Here is a 15,346-nt window from a genome sequence, read left to right on the forward strand (position 1 = left end):
GTTTCATTATACATCATATCAACCATTCTAATAACCACCAAGGGGTTTTGTACATTACTAAGTCCCTTGTCTTGCATCTGTTCATGACTTTGTCTGTATTGGTGTTTCAATGTGTGTGTGTGTGTTTGAGGGACATTGTGCACTCTGCAGCAGAGTACACGTGAGCAAACACAGTATGCGTACTGCATGTGTATGTAGGTGTATCTCACTGGTGATTGGTCCTGACGTTGTGGTGCCCCCTCAAATGCCTGCGGAGAAATGACCCTCGGTTCCTGGACACAAGCCTTCAATTAGACATCAGTGAAGCGGAACTACCTTCTGCGTGCCTGCGTGCGTTTATGTGTGTGTGCAAAAAGTACAGTACGTGTTTCCAGCGTGCAAGAGAAACATCTTCCATGTGTGAGTTTGAGTTTTGGTAGAAACGGCACACTGTTTGTCTGCGTGTGTGACGCTGAGTCTGAAGCCTCTGTAACAGAATCTGCTTCCTTTGGTTTTCCAGTTGTGACGATCTGAACTCCCAGAGGCCTTAGCTTGTGGAATGTGACAGCAACTATTTCAAACACACTCATGGTATGGAGCTGTCCTGTGTGTTTGCGTGTGTGTGTGTGTGTGTGTGTGTGGGTACGTTGCAGGTCTTCCAAAACCTTTGACTCATGGGAACCATACAATTTCTCCCAATCAAAGTTGACAGGAACCCACATTTTTCTGTTTAATCCATTTTCTTCTGGTCACACAAGTTCAGTATTAATGTCACAACTTAAAAAAAAGGGTTAAAAGCAAACATTTTTAAATCACATTTCAGTATTTTGTTTTGTTTCTTCACATCTCTCACGTTACAGTGCAACCTAAGGTAGCATGAGCGGGGGGGGGGCACTAAAGTTAGCAGAAGTTTCTACCTCTCTGTATACAACTAAATGAATAGATGGAGTGAAATCAGTGTCGATCGATGAACATGACTTAGCAACAAGCTTCATGACGTAGAAGTAAAAAGTGGCTCGTTGACATTAATCAGCTTGGAGCTACGGCCTTAGATGTGTCCATGCAGTGAGAGCGGCTGTTGGTGTTGGCACAGGAGGCCCATGCAGTGGATATCACTGCTAGGAGGACATGTCCACATGAGCAGCAATGAGTGTTAATATTGCCATTATAACGGTAAGCGCCTGTTGACATTATATTGGGGTCCAGGGTTAAAAATAGCATCCCTAGTTTTGACTGTTGGGGCCAGCAAATAGTGCAAACTAATCCTTGTTACATAACTGAAAACTGCAAGGAGGGCTTCTGTATAGGGGGTGTGTGTGTGTGGGGGGGGGGGGGGGGGGGGTATGCATATGGATGCATTAGGGCTATGCTAAAAACAAACAGAGCCATGCAGTTGCGTGACATGTTTTTGGGGGAACAGATGTCGTAAAATACCATCTGTACGCAACATCACGTTTACTGCTGCTTTAGTGATGCTGCTGGCTGATCTGTGTACGGTACATGGGAAAATGTCATTTCTATGACATGCAGCATCTCCAAATCAAAGAACCGGTGCCATGTTCTGGAATATGTGCGTGGGAAATGGATTGGGGCAACTTCTAATATATGAGTCAAACTTACATGTCCCACTTTATGAGATACCCCTACTGAGCGAAGGCCACACACAGAAGGGGTACATTATTGAGGTTTATAGCAGATAAAAGCTATACATGATTAACCTCTGACACTGAACTATCTAAACTGTGAGGGATGGCGTATCTTCATCGCTCTGGCTTGGACAAAAAAAATTGTGGGGTCAACACACATTGGCTCTTTCTTTTTTTTGACTGAGCTGATGAGAGCATTATTGTTGAACAAAACTCTTAAAATACTTAGTTTAATGTCCTCCCCACCTAAACTTGTACAACACCCATGGGATGATTTTTTGAAGGAACCTGAAGTCAGTCAAATAAACATGTCAGTTAAAAAAAAGCTAAATTGGATTGCAGTTGGTGTTCTTGAAACCTGTCAGGAGACAGTTTGGTAAAAAAAACTATTGACTTGCCTTTTATATTTTAATCATAACATTTATTCCAAATTCAACCCATTTTCTAGCTTTATTTCTTAGTTGTTCTTCAACCACTCCTAATTACAAATGTCCTTGATTTACTGCTTCCTAGAGAATGTGTGTAACTAGAACCATGTCTGTCAAACCCAGTCAGAGGTTTATTGATACAACTCCATGATAGAAATATGTGTCATAATAATAATAATAATGAAGCTGGATTTTCTAATGTTTCTGTGGTTGACAAGTGAAGATAAATGTTCCCTTTTAAAATATGTCAAGTGAACATTCATCAGTGATGGAAAACACATTCTGCTTCGTGGGCCAGTGGGAGATTAGCATGATAATTAGAGAAATAGGACATGATACAGGTAGCGCACCGTGATCTGTAAATGTGTGTGTGTGTTTGTCTCTGTGTGTTTGTTTACAGTGGCACATTAGTTTATTATACTATATTTAGTTTCGCTATTGTAATTTATTTGATTAATGATAATGAAGATATCTAAACCTATCACACATCACTTCTCAAAATAATTAAATTGTTATAAGTAGTGTTTTGATTTTCAATGAGTCAGACACATATATAAGTACATTCCTTCTGATAATCGAGCAGCATGTGTGGTATTTTCTCCCTGACATTTCTGTCCGTTCTCAACATGGCATGTTTAACATTTTTTTCTAATACAGTATGATCTTTTTATAACATTTTGAATTGCCTTCAATTAGTGTCTAGAGTATGCCATTCTTCATTATTAAGTGCCTTACCAACATTTCCATTAGAGGGAATGTGACATCTTGTGGTCCAATAGGTGCAGTGCAGACCTGCAGGCTTTTCTCATGCAAGTGCTTTATTTCACAAAATGGGGTTTCCAATTTGCTAATTTACTTCATTTTCTTTCTACATTCTGTTTGTGTTTTTTCTTATTGAGGCCATGCCCTGCTCCATATAGCGCTGTATATGTAAATTGCATATTTTCTTGGACTGCTGATCACATTCATGCTCATGTTGTTATTTTCAGGGTAAGTTATGACCTTAAGGGTGAGCTATACAACAGTGTGTTGTTCTTTATTAAAGTGGCAGTAATGCTGGTCATCTTTTTAAATAATTTGATATTCACCAACCTCCTCAAATTAAAATTATTTTTTGTCATTCCATCTAAAGAGAATAAACCTTTTCACCAAACAAGGATCAGATAACACGCGTGAGATGTGCACGAGTACTAGTTGGGTTTGATAAACACGGTGAAGAACTGCATCTGATGCTGATGAAGTTTCACATTAAACCCCATAGTCTTTGACAAAGGAAAATAGAAGAAAACACATAATACAAAAGAATGTCATTTGTGATGCATGATGTTGTTGATGATGATGTTGTTGATGTAATGAACAGGTGTAAAGTGGATTTCAGTTATAGGAAAGTTTCGTTGAACACCAGATCCTTTTAAAGGCCGCTCATTGTTGCCATGATGGCATGTTTTCAAAGTTCTCCATGTGATCCACTTTGCGCTCCTCGCTCCGTCCGCGTCATCGGATCCGTGGACGAGTACGTGGCGCGGCGGAAAACCCGGAGCGAGGAGCGCGGGGAGCGACGCTGCCTGCGCAAACCCGCTGACACGACAGCGGCTGCGTACTTCCACGTGGACCCCGTCATGAACCCAAAACACTCCGGTCTCCGTGGCAGGGCCCGGGTGCGCGCATAGCGCCGCCGTTGCGCAGTGCAGACCGCGGTGGTTCGCGCGAGCAGGGCGGTGCGATCCAGAGGTGTTCTCCAGATGTGAACCATACAGCGCAGACCTGCCCGAACAAAAAGCGGTTTTTTTTCTGTCCACATCTTCTTTGCAGACAGGTAGGTCCGTTATTCCCCACTAGAGATTCAGAGCATCGCGGGTCTCTATTTACAATATTCATACTGGACGGAGGGTGCGCGCCGCCACCAGGCTGCGACTCATGCGGACGTGTGTCGCTTTGTTAGCATCGCGGCTACTCCTCACGAGGAAGCTTTCAGTCACGTCAGCTACGGTCTCGTTGCGTGGAATACATCATCGGAGCATCGTTGTCAGTGTCCATGCGTGTTCTCATCGGAGACACACACGGACACACAGAAACGGACTGTGCGGAGCTGTGAATAGATTCACATTGATTTTGATAATGATATCACAGTGCTAGATATTAGATGGTAAATGTGCATATTGTGTGATTATTATGTAATCAAAAGAGTGGAGTGTAATGGCAAAAATATATGTAGCTCTTCTAAATGCTTCATTGTATGACCAGTGTATTCATTGCATTAAGTGCTGGGATGGCGAGGCACACTGATAAGATGTCCCCAGTGTCCTGGCTGTGGAGACTCAACAAGTTAGTTCACATGTGTTGAATGTAAGCAAGATGCCACCTGTAACTGAACTGAGGTATAAGAACAGCCCTGATGTGAAGGGGGGAAGGTTCTTGGCAGTCTTACTGAGCACGCAGCTGCTGCAAGGAAATAAATGGAGAAAGATAAGTTACGTTTTCTTTGGAGGGAGCAGGTGTTGGATGTTGATGAATCATCTGACACGGATAATAACCCAATGACTACCAGGCTGTAGATGTATTCAAGGAGCCCCTCTGTAGCCATGTGGGGACTCCACATTGTAGAGCGACAGAGCATGTCTATGTATATTATGTTATTTCATTATTCCAGATGCACACCGGTCATAATGTGTCATGATGTTGTAACTTGGCTCTATGCTTGTAGGTGTGTTCATGGAGTCCCGTCTGGGCAGATTGGTCCCATGTGTCCTGTCCCTGTCCCTGTCCCTGTTGATACACTTGTGCCAGGCTGCACCAGGTGCCCCTGGGACACAAAGGTACCCGCGCCCCCCGGCTCTACAAGGTTTCACTCTATTTGGTCAAACAAACCAAGACACAACAGTTTTCTTCAGGTCTTTTACTTGAATAAGCTTACTTTTTTAAGTCAAGGGAAATTATTATTATAAGATAATAATTATGTTATTATAAGAACATCTCATCAGAAGCTGTGACATCAGAACGGATCAGATCAACACATAAAAGTGTATATTTGAAGAAGCCCTTGTGCAGTTAAACCTACACCAAGGAGTGTGACACTGTACAGTTACATTGAAAACCTAAATCAAAGAGTTAGTTTAACTCTACCAAGTGTTGCAAATGAATCTGATCTTGACACTGGATAATGACTCCAACTCTTTCGTACATTTGACTCTGTAAGAGTTTAATCAACTTTTTGAAATGTGATTTCAACTCACATTCAAGTACAATACATTCAAGTATTAAGATACAAAACATTTAAGTCAAGGCAATAATGACAAAAAGTAACATGTTTTATATTGAATTTTAGGGAGGAAACGGTTGATGGCCTTGACCCTCCAGTGGCACTAGCCAATCCCTTTGGCTCCGGAGACCGCAGGTGAGTCACCTACGAGGATGAAGCTACTTTGACAGATGCAACTCAATTCAAACTGTGAATTTGCCCTGAATTGCTTTCTTTAAAAGAGAAGAGCGGATGTATTCCCCATTTAAGAAGACTGTTGTTTTCCCTACAGTCTGCATAAATGTCCCACTCAGAATTCCGCTTGAAATCTTTTACTCAGAGAGTGATAAAGTATACATCACATTGAATGGGGGTATTTCATGTAGTGTTTTGTCAAACGGCTCTAGTAGTCTGCAGGTGTGCTTTAGTGGAGCGTAGCTGCTCTCTGGTCAGTCTGTGGACTTTGGCAGCTGTGTTGTGCTAATGATGTGGTCACCGCCAATAACTGATAAGATTACACGTGCAATGACGCTTTATGTTGCCATCACATGCAGTCTTTTCCTATTCATAAAGATAGAGACAATCTAGAATGTCCTCAATCAAATACAAAAGCTAATCTTTTGTGCCTAAGCCTGGGTATCTTTTAGAGTGCAGTAGTGTGAAGTCACACCTAATGAACCACAGAACTTATTCAGGAAAAGAAACGGGACCCGACTCCTTTGTTGATTTTTGTTGTCAAACATATTGGTATTGAGCCAAGTGGAAAATCAGCAAAAAAGGACAGTGTTCCTTTTGAACACGATGCTTTTGCCGTTCACTGCAGTACATTCAAGCAGGTCAACTGGCCGAGAGAACAAGAGTAATAACAGACTCTGTGTTAGTTCCTTGCTCCTAATGTTTTACTAATTCCTTTATATATTCTCTGTCCTGTTTATACCACAGATTGCTGCAAAGTTTCATTCAATCAAGTCTGAATGATGGACAAGGAGGACCAGAAATCAACACCTGGGAGCAAGGTAGACACCTGCACGTGCTGCTCTAACCCTTAACACAAAAGGATGTCCCTTTCACGATCAATACTAAATATTTAAAACACTCTAATCATTTGGTCAGCATCATTGAGCTAATACACCGTACTCTGCGGTCATACTTCTGGAGTGTATCAAATGTGTCATTAAACATGTGGCTCTTCTGCTTTTGGTCAGAGGTGTTCTTCCTGTTTGGTCTTTATGACTACGACCGCAGTGGGCTGCTGGACGGCTTGGAGATGATGAAGCTGCTCTCAGACTACAACTCCCATCATCCACGTGGAGCCAACACCAACAAGCTGGTGAGGACGGATGTCTCATCGTACGTGACCAACACTTTCATTGTTTTAGTCCTGTTGGTCTGACCTCAGTTGTGTGTGGTGCTCTGACTCCAGGTGGTGTCCATGGTAGATTTTTTACTACAGAGTCAAGATGTCAACCAGGACGGCCTGTTGGCCCCGTCGGAGCTGCTGTCTCCTGCAATAACGCACCCACAGGTAATGCTCCTTTCAACACACTGATTGAAAAATAAATATGAAGTTATGTTTCTTCAATTTCTTGACATAGCAATCCCAACTCATGTTCCACTTACTTTCTTTTTCAAATGAATGAAAACAATCCTTTAAATATAACCAATATATTACACTTTATTTCTTTTGGTAAACAACCAATGAACGTGACATTTTAAATTTGTATTTTTGGGTTGCTGAGCTGTTCTCCCTCTCTTTTGGGTGACCGCAGGACTCCAGCATCAACAACGCACCTCACCCAGACGTGGCAGCAGAGGGGAAGCTGTCTCACCCCGACCCCGGCGAGGAACAAGCGGGAGCAGCTGCACCCAGAGAGGAGGCGCATGAGGAGTTGCAGCATCAAGGTGAAGAGCAGCTGGAGGTTCAGGTGCAAGAAGATCAAGTTGTGGATGAACCTCCTGGACAACAAATGCCAGGACCCCCAGCAGCAGAACACGGACAGGGCCACAAAGTCCCTGTTCATCAGGGGCAACCAGAAATGTGAATGCACACACACGCACGCACACACACACACTGTGCTCCACATAATCATTTACCCCAATATGATGACAGTAGCCACATCAGACAGACACAAACAGATATTGCAAAGGTTTACAAGATTTGGGGTCTGTTCTTACTGTTTGAATGTATTGGCCTAATATTCATTCATTCATATTTGATTTTATGAGACTATTTGATTACAAATGTAATCTATGATTACTGTGCACAGTAATGGGGTCTTCCTCATGTATTATCTAAGGGAAATCAGTCAAACCTCAAATCAAATCAATTTGAGTAAAATTAGGTTAATTAAAAAAAAGAAACATTATTGCATTATCAGCAAAGCCTTTATTTCTTTTGATGCACTTGTTTAAGATCTAGCATTTTATTTTGGTTTTATTATACCTGAATGAGTAAGTAACTATGGAAATACATATCAATATTGAGCTTTTTGTGTACGTAATGAGTTAGTTAATTTTTAATCTTCATTTCAAAGTCAAATTCAGTGTTTATCTGCAAACTTGAACTTTACAGTACGAAAGCCAGGATTTACCATTTGTTGCAATTTTGGTTTACCTTTTTTACCCATTTATTGAAAAATAAAAGCAAAAATGTCCATGCGCCTATTTCCTTTCATTCTGATTTGTCAAAAAAATTATGTATCTGTTGAAATATAAATATAGGGTGCCATTTATCTTTTGAATATATGCAGTATTAGAACTTAATGAGAGATACTTGTAAGATACTTCTGTTACAATTTCACCAATAGAATACCGATACATTAGAGATGAATAGAATTAGATTTTTTAAATTAAGTTATTATTGCATCTGCGTTGTATTTTTTTCTGTGCGCTCAGTTCTGACGTCACATTGGTTTCCACACTCATGTTACGAAGGTCAGCTGATCATGCTGCGGTTGTTTTGCACACTTCATGCAAAAGTAGGGAAAGTAGAAGTAAACCAGCCACCAACGTCCGTATTTAATTGTTTAAAGGAATAGATTTCATTTTACCCACCTGGTAACAATGTACTCCATAGACTTCATTATTCATTTTGAAAATGTATTTTATCTCGCTCAATTATGGTATGGTAACTAATCGTTTTCAGCAGTAGTTTTTGTCAAGTTTTAAGTCACTGCACATGATGCACCTTTATGTCATTGTGTCATTTTACCAAATGTTTAAAATCATGAGGCATAATATATACAGTCATTTTTTTCTTCAATTAAAATATGGCAATAACTGAGTTAAGAATTAAGTTCGAAAGACCAAAAATGTTTGCAGCCATGAAAGCAGTGAACCCATCAATCAATGATGAGGAAAAATGGAGCTAACTAGCATACTTTCGGGAGCAAGACCACGCCTCAGGGATTTCTATAAATACAGCTCAACCCACTCTTCTTGTTCTCTAGTATGCATTCTGAAAACCCCACCCTCCCAACCCCTTTTCTTTTCTCTCTTCTTTTCCCCAATTTCTCGTAGGGCCCTGGGTGCACGTAGCTCCCCACAACCCATCTGATCGACCAGACTAAACCAATCAACGACACGTTCACTCATGTTAAACGCGTGATCTTAGCTAGTGAATGAGAACATAAACAACGCAAGGACTGCTGTATCAGGGTAGCATTTTATCTGTGACTCTGCATTGAATAGTTAACATGCATGAAACATTCAAACGCAGCTTGGAAACAAGGATGATGTGACTTATCTAAAAGATAAGTATATTAAATAGTACACTATAGTGCACACTGAAATTAATTCACAGTAAAAACACAACCCGTTACTCTTCCAATCACTGTACAAGACAAAAACATCAGAGAAAAATAACTATACGCCCAGTTATATTAAAATACTTAAATATTCCCTTTTCACTAAAGACCGAAACTTCAGAACAGAATAAGGCTTGTTTAATCCAACAACAGAATTCAAGTGGAAACATTTAAATAGATTTCTTTAAATGTAAAAGTAGTCCATACTTGGTGGATCGTAATGAAGAAACATGTTCCTCAGCAAAAAGGGGCTAAAGTATATTTAAAAACAAACAAACATTGTAATCAATATAAAAATGAAATCATATTGTATGGAGAAAATGAATGAAACCGGGACTGCGATGGAATATAGACAGCGCTGCAGTGAAACAGGAGTCGATGGCCAATCAGAGGCAGGGCCACGTTTTCATTTATAGATTTTCTCATTAGTGAGAAGTTACCTGGCATGGAATCCAATGAAGAACACAAACATATTTACGGTCCAATATTTCACAGATAATAGAATCCATGGCAACACCACGGCTTCATGAGTTACAACAAAACAACAAAAACCAGAGAGAAAGATGTTCCACTTCATGCATCATATCACATGAGATCTTTAGGAACACCACACTGGTTATTTGGTCCTTAAAGAGTAAAAAAAGAGGAGAAATGAGACCGATGAAAGTTGGACAAAGTAACAGAAAAGAGTGACAACGAAATAGCACGGAGGTAGACGGGAAGTCTGACATCATGTCAAGCTACCAGAAGTGGTCTCTTTACACCCTTTTGCATTATTGCACTGAAACGGACACACGGAGGACAGAGAATCCCAAACAAACACACCCAGACCAGAGGACACTTTTTCCACACAGGATGAACAGGAGGTGATGACATCACTACGTTGAATCTTTCTTTTTCTTTGACAATGTATTTGTTGAGGGAAGAAGCAGGATAGAAGCTGCCCATTAGCTTTAAGGTGCAGATCATGCCACGTTACCAAACTGACCGCAGTGGTGTAGTAGTACTCATTATGAAGAATTGCCCCAAAGTATATCATTGAATTGCAACTAGCGATGCATTAATATTTTAATTAGTTAAATGTGTTAGCTTTATATGCTGCTGGGCATCTTATTTTTGATAAATCATTTAAATCTGCAAAGTATGTCAAGTTATGTAGCAAAAAGTACAGTGCCTACTTCAAAAATGTATTGCAAAGTACAAGAAAGTGAAAATACTCAAGTAAGGTAAAAATTACCTCGAAAAGTTACTTTCCACCACTGCTGACAGGTTGAAACATATGGGGCAAGGCAGGTGTGGCAAAGGCCCTGTTCACCGATTGGAGGTATAAGTAGCAGTATTCTTAGGTAGGTGACACCTGATAAACGTGCTCCCTGAAAGCAGAAGATTCAGCATTTTAAATAGTTATCCAACTCTGCATAGTCACTTATTTAAACCACACAAAGAGAACTTGAACCCTACAGCTGACGTTGTAAAAGATTTGTCGGCTGCTAGCCGGAACAAACCTTGATTTTTTTATGGACTTTATCCAAACCATATCCCAGGTTATCTACGCTTTGCTGAAGGTCTCAGAGAAGTAAGCAGAGGATAAGATGAGTCCAATGATGGCTGACTTGACAGAGATGTTTGTGGTTTTAGCCATCAAATAAACTGGATGCAAAAGCGCTTGGTGCTGAGTCCATACATCTCAAATCTTGTGATTTACCTGATTAACACCTTCCCCACCATCTGACTCCTTAGAATGACAGTACATTTTCATTTTGGTCCACCTGGGATATATAGCTCGATACATTTCCCAATCATTGCATCCCATCTGTCACATTGCTGCCAACATGTAGTTAGCACCACACACACACACACACAGGTAGATCATATAGTTCTCTAGATCTGCAGCACCAGGCCAGCAGCTGAGATGTTGTCTCCTCCACCTGCGGTTTGGTAAACCTCGGTGCACACGAGCACTGGTGCTACACAGATCTCGTAGTCCTCTTCATCCCAGCAGCTGACCGGCTTGCTCTCCTGCAGAGGGATACGCTGGCTGCCTTCCTGCCGGCTGATGGAGAACGAGTCGTCCATGATGAGCCTCGCCTTGCTGGGGTCTATGGCGTCAGAGCCACAGACGTGGCGGTTAGCCGTGAGAGAGGCCTTGGCGGTGGCGGACATGGTGTTCTTCCACTGGGAGCCGCGGGTCACGATCATGGCCTGGAAGGCCAGCGTGTGGACGTGGAGCCGAGTCAGCGGCTTAGCTTTAGCACCGTAGGTGTCACTTTCTTCACTGCCATCCTTGGAGCGCTGGTTCACGATGCGATAGACCTCCCTCATCTGGTCGAGGACGGTAGCTACGCGAGGGTTTGGGTCCGACAACACGGTGATGTTGGAGCCTTTAAGCAGGCTGAGCAGGTTGGGAAGCTCCTGTTCGTTCATCCCTAAAGAGTCCGCCTGGAAGAGCAGAGTCATCGGGAATGAATAAACCAGGGGTTAAAACGAAGGACCACGCTGACATGAGAACATGCAAACTATGACATCGACCCCACCGCGCTTGCAATGCACCGCCATTATACATTCTATCGAGTGACATTCTTTTGCTATGAAATGTATTAAACAAGCAAATTAAGCAAATTTATTTATTTGTCAGGCATCTTGAACCTAATCGTCACTATGTGCCTTTGTTTTTCTTGTACTTACATTTAGTCGTTTCAGCCCTGTGTTAATCTAACGGTTCTAGTCCCCTGAATGTCACTAACTTGCTTCATTCATTTAAGTGTTCAAGCCTACTTACGTGGGGAATGACATAGTGAAGTAGGTCCTCCATTATACTCTCCTCTACAAAACTGGCCATCTCAAAATGCACTCCAATCGATGGAGACGAGGAGGCCATGAGGCCCGACAGGCGGGAGAGGAGAGCGTCCCGCTCACCTGGAGTGAGGATACGCACAGGTGAAAGAAGAAATTCACTGAAGAACTCTTCTATCATTTTAAAAGGGAGTACGAGGCTTTGTTGCGCCTTTAAGCGTAACTCAAAAAAGTATATTGGTTTCAAAACATAGCTTTCTTCAATTCATATACATATTATTTTCTGACAAAGGTTCAGCCCGCTCTCATTTCACTTGAACGGGCAGATGCCGCTGCTGAAGCGGATAAATAGCTTGTCTCTTACCTGCCTGGAAGGGGAAGTTATCCATCATTTGCAGCCCACCCACCACCAGCAAATCTGGTTCAAAGTCTTTAAGTTTCTCAGCAAACTCTGCCATGGAGTCCAGGTAGGGGTTATGGTCATCGCTGTGGACGATGTATCTATGAAAACAAACAGGGTCAGCCTCCAGTATGCTAGAAGCTAGGGAGTTCTAAGTACACACACACACAGAACACTTGGTTCTATAGCTAACAACAATCTGTGGAAAAAACGTGTCTCTGTGTTAAATGATCTTAGACACATAGTTCTAATACGTACCTGTTGGCTCTACGTGAGGTATACTGACCCCAGCTAGCACCAGACGGATACTCCAGGATTAGATGAATGTCTGGCTCTTCAATTATGTTACCTGCCACTAAAAGATAGTTAGTTAGTGCAGGGGGCATGGGAGTGAAGGAGGCTGGAAGGGCTGAGGCGATGGAGGTGGGTGTAGCTGTACATGTCTTTAGGGTGTGTACCTGTAATGTGTTGGGACAGGATATCGGTAAAATCAGGGCTGAAACTTCCACCGAGCAAAATATCGCACCCCTCAGTTGCCATGCGATTAGCCATCACTGGGGCGTTTCCACCTACGGCCCATCGGTTTCCAGGGAGGTCCCGGGACGCTTCGACCAGCTCCCTGAATAGCGTATCATTCAGCATAAAACGCCTGCAAGACAAAAACCAGGCCCATCAAAAGCATGTGTGTAAATATGGAGAAAGAAGAGAAACAGAACTAGAAGCAGAGTACACAGAGAGCAAAATCACATGTGCAGTTGCACCTTTACTTTTGGAGTGATGTAGTTTGTATGAGAAATAGCTGGCCATAAGTATATGGCTGCATTTATTTGCGTGTATGTTTTTTATAAATAAACCACTAAACATTCATACTGGCATACAAAGGTGTTTGTGAGAGTGCATGTGACGGAGGGTGCGTCAGGAGCACAGCAGCCCGAGGGCGTACAACAAAGAACGGCTTTGCACTGCGTGCATTTCATTTTCTTATTCGCTTTCAAATAGGATGTGTCAACAAAACCCTCAGCTATTAGAGCATGTAGTAGAATGCATGATGATGTATCTGATGACCAACTAATAGTCACGGCAACACACACAACACAGACACACAGCAGCACTTACTCTGCTGCAGCTCCCGGTGCAAAGAAGTAGGCAAAGCTCTCAGCCAGCTGCACTTCGTTTTCTATGTAGTTGTGGTGTAGGGGCTGGTCTGTGGGAGGGAGGCCGATCTTATTCAGCAACATTACCCCGTCCACTATCAGGTCAACACAACCCCCAAAACCTGTGGATGAGGGAAAGGCCCAGTGAGAAAGGCACAAACATTTGTGATACATAAAAAAAACACCTACACATAGGCATTGTCTTGAAATCGGCGCCCAACGAGGAGAAGCAGATGAAGAGATGGCATCCAGGTTAAATGATCCAACATTGTGATATAGTTTCTGCTGTGTGATCAAACATCACAAATGTATACATTTCCTCTTTTGTCAAGTCTGAAAAAAGGGCACAAAAATGCGGTACAACAACCACAGACCGCCTGCCTGTGTAGGCTAACCTGTTAAGGAAGGCTCATGGCAAAAAACTGGCCCCCATTTGAATGAGATTTTAATATTGAAAACAGAAACTTGACTGCTAGTTGCTGTTTGCACTCGATTTCAAATGCTCCTCACTACAAAAAGGCCATCTGAAATACTCTTCTGACAATCTGCTGTAACCAAAGAAGGAAATAACCTGTGCTTATTGGGTCATGTGGTCAGCACCATTGGAGCATATTTTCTGTGGTTTTAGTTCGAAGTCAAAAGGAAGGTATTTAGAATAGAATGTTTTGCTGTCCAACATTGTTTAGAGATTGTGTATTTTTGTCAACTTTACTTTCGGGACAATACCTTGGACTTCTAAAAACATGTTTTGTTATGACTAATAACGATGCACTTGACTGCAGGGCAGAGCCTGTTGATGAACCGGTTAAAGGTTGGACGGATGTGGGGATCACATAGCTCAAAGTACAAGATTTAAGGATTAGATCATGGCCAATAGGACATGGGTCACGCACGATTATGACGTTTGCTGAACAGTTTATCATGAGAGGAATTATATTCTCACAATTCTGCTCATCTAACGTCTCAGCACCCCGAGTTACAAGTCTGCCCTCACTATTTAACCCGTGTAGTTTAATACTACACAGATGACACAGACAGTTTTCTGGGGATGAGTTGACACAAAATACTGCAACCACAGTGCCCATATTTGTTTACACTTCTCCTTGCGGAGTCCTGTTGATAGAAGGAGGGCTTCTGTGGACTCAACGACAGATGTGAGGATAGTGCCATCGTGCCTCTCACTCCCTATGTAAACTCCCTCTTCTGCTTTTTATCTGCTTCGGACATTCAGTCAAATTTACGCTTCGTAATTAGCGGACGAAGCCGATAACAGGAGGAACATGTTAGCTAACGTTAACGGTTAGCCAGACCACGAAACAAAGTATTACTTTTTTGTAAGAAGTCAATGTTAAAAAGTTAACGTTATATCAACAATTGGTCTCATTTAACGTTACGTTAATGAATAAAACTAAATACGAAACCGACTTGCTACTTCAATAAAATCTGATACGCAGGGGAATAATTTCGGACACCATCAATTATTTAACAACTAGAGAAAGAGTCGGCCAGGCAGCGCTACCGGACGTTAGCTAACGCCACGGGCACCTACCGATGGCCACTTTGGGCTTGGCGACGTCGTTCACCCCGACTTTTCCCTCGGCCCGGAGCAAAGACGACAAGACGGTGTCCAGCCGGCCGTCCGGAACCGCGTCGTCAGGGGACCGAAACCAGACGGCCAAAAGAACCACGAACAGGGACACGACGGGTCCGTATTTCACCCACGAAACGCTGCCTCCTCCCTCCATCGCTCAGCCGTCCGACTCGCTGCGCACAACGAACGAGCCGATCCGCACGCGCGACACTGGGTAGAGCCGTGTGTTGGGGTGTTTGTTTTAAAAGCCGGAGTGTCCCGGTGGTTACTTAACTGCATGAATACGCTACAGGATTGTTCAGTAATTTCTA

The 15,346-nt window shown here is 42.4% G+C and overlaps 2 protein-coding genes across 3 annotated transcripts; one reads left to right on the forward strand and one right to left on the reverse strand.

The window, feature by feature from the left end:
- The first annotated feature begins 3,601 nt into the window (after positions 1 to 3,601).
- Positions 3,602 to 7,945, forward strand: cgref1 (cell growth regulator with EF-hand domain 1). Of its 2 annotated transcripts, XM_062561805.1 has the most exons (7): positions 3,602 to 3,869; positions 4,758 to 4,869; positions 5,379 to 5,447; positions 6,234 to 6,307; positions 6,497 to 6,621; positions 6,715 to 6,816; positions 7,061 to 7,945. In XM_062561805.1, the coding sequence occupies exons 2-7, from the start codon at positions 4,766 to 4,768 to the stop codon at positions 7,331 to 7,333; spliced, it is 747 nt and encodes a 248-aa protein (XP_062417789.1). In that variant the 5' UTR covers positions 3,602 to 3,869; positions 4,758 to 4,765; the 3' UTR covers positions 7,334 to 7,945. The 2 variants fall into 2 exon arrangements, with proteins under 2 accessions (XP_062417789.1, XP_037337573.1); XM_037481676.2 differs by lacking the exon at positions 3,602 to 3,869 and having other exon boundaries at positions 4,748 to 4,869.
- A 998-nt stretch (positions 7,946 to 8,943) lies between these two features.
- Positions 8,944 to 15,255, reverse strand: adpgk2 (ADP-dependent glucokinase 2). The gene is made up of 7 exons (XM_037481650.2): positions 14,994 to 15,255; positions 13,407 to 13,566; positions 12,749 to 12,939; positions 12,549 to 12,645; positions 12,255 to 12,391; positions 11,877 to 12,013; positions 8,944 to 11,536 (listed from the first exon to the last, which is right to left on the reverse strand). Exons 1-7 carry the CDS (start codon positions 15,187 to 15,189, stop codon positions 10,979 to 10,981), a joined length of 1,476 nt encoding a protein of 491 aa, XP_037337547.1. The 5' UTR covers positions 15,190 to 15,255; the 3' UTR covers positions 8,944 to 10,978.
- Positions 15,256 to 15,346: the final 91 nt, after the last annotated feature.

This window comes from Pungitius pungitius, chromosome 4 (assembly GCF_949316345.1).
Source record: "Pungitius pungitius chromosome 4, fPunPun2.1, whole genome shotgun sequence".
In the NCBI taxonomy this organism is placed as follows: domain Eukaryota; kingdom Metazoa; phylum Chordata; class Actinopteri; order Perciformes; family Gasterosteidae; genus Pungitius; species Pungitius pungitius.

What these genes read in the sequence shown, in the direction of transcription:
- cgref1 (XM_037481676.2), top strand. Translation starts at nt 4,748, where the DNA reads ATGCTTGTAGGTGTGTTCATGGAGTCCCGTCTGGGCAGATTGGTCCCA. An exon ending in GGTGCCCCTGGGACACAAAG is followed by an intron (nt 4,870 to 5,378) that starts GTACCCGCGCCC and finishes ATTGAATTTTAG; the next exon opens with GGAGGAAACGGTTGATGGCC. An exon ending in AATCAACACCTGGGAGCAAG is followed by an intron (nt 6,308 to 6,496) that starts GTAGACACCTGC and finishes GCTTTTGGTCAG; the next exon opens with AGGTGTTCTTCCTGTTTGGT.
- adpgk2 (XM_037481650.2), bottom strand. Translation starts at nt 15,189, where the DNA reads ATGGAGGGAGGAGGCAGCGTTTCGTGGGTGAAATACGGACCCGTCGTG. An exon ending in CAAGCCCAAAGTGGCCATCG is followed by an intron (nt 13,567 to 14,993) that starts GTAGGTGCCCGT and finishes CCTCATCCACAG; the next exon opens with GTTTTGGGGGTTGTGTTGAC. An exon ending in GCACCGGGAGCTGCAGCAGA is followed by an intron (nt 12,940 to 13,406) that starts GTAAGTGCTGCT and finishes TTTGTCTTGCAG; the next exon opens with GCGTTTTATGCTGAATGATA.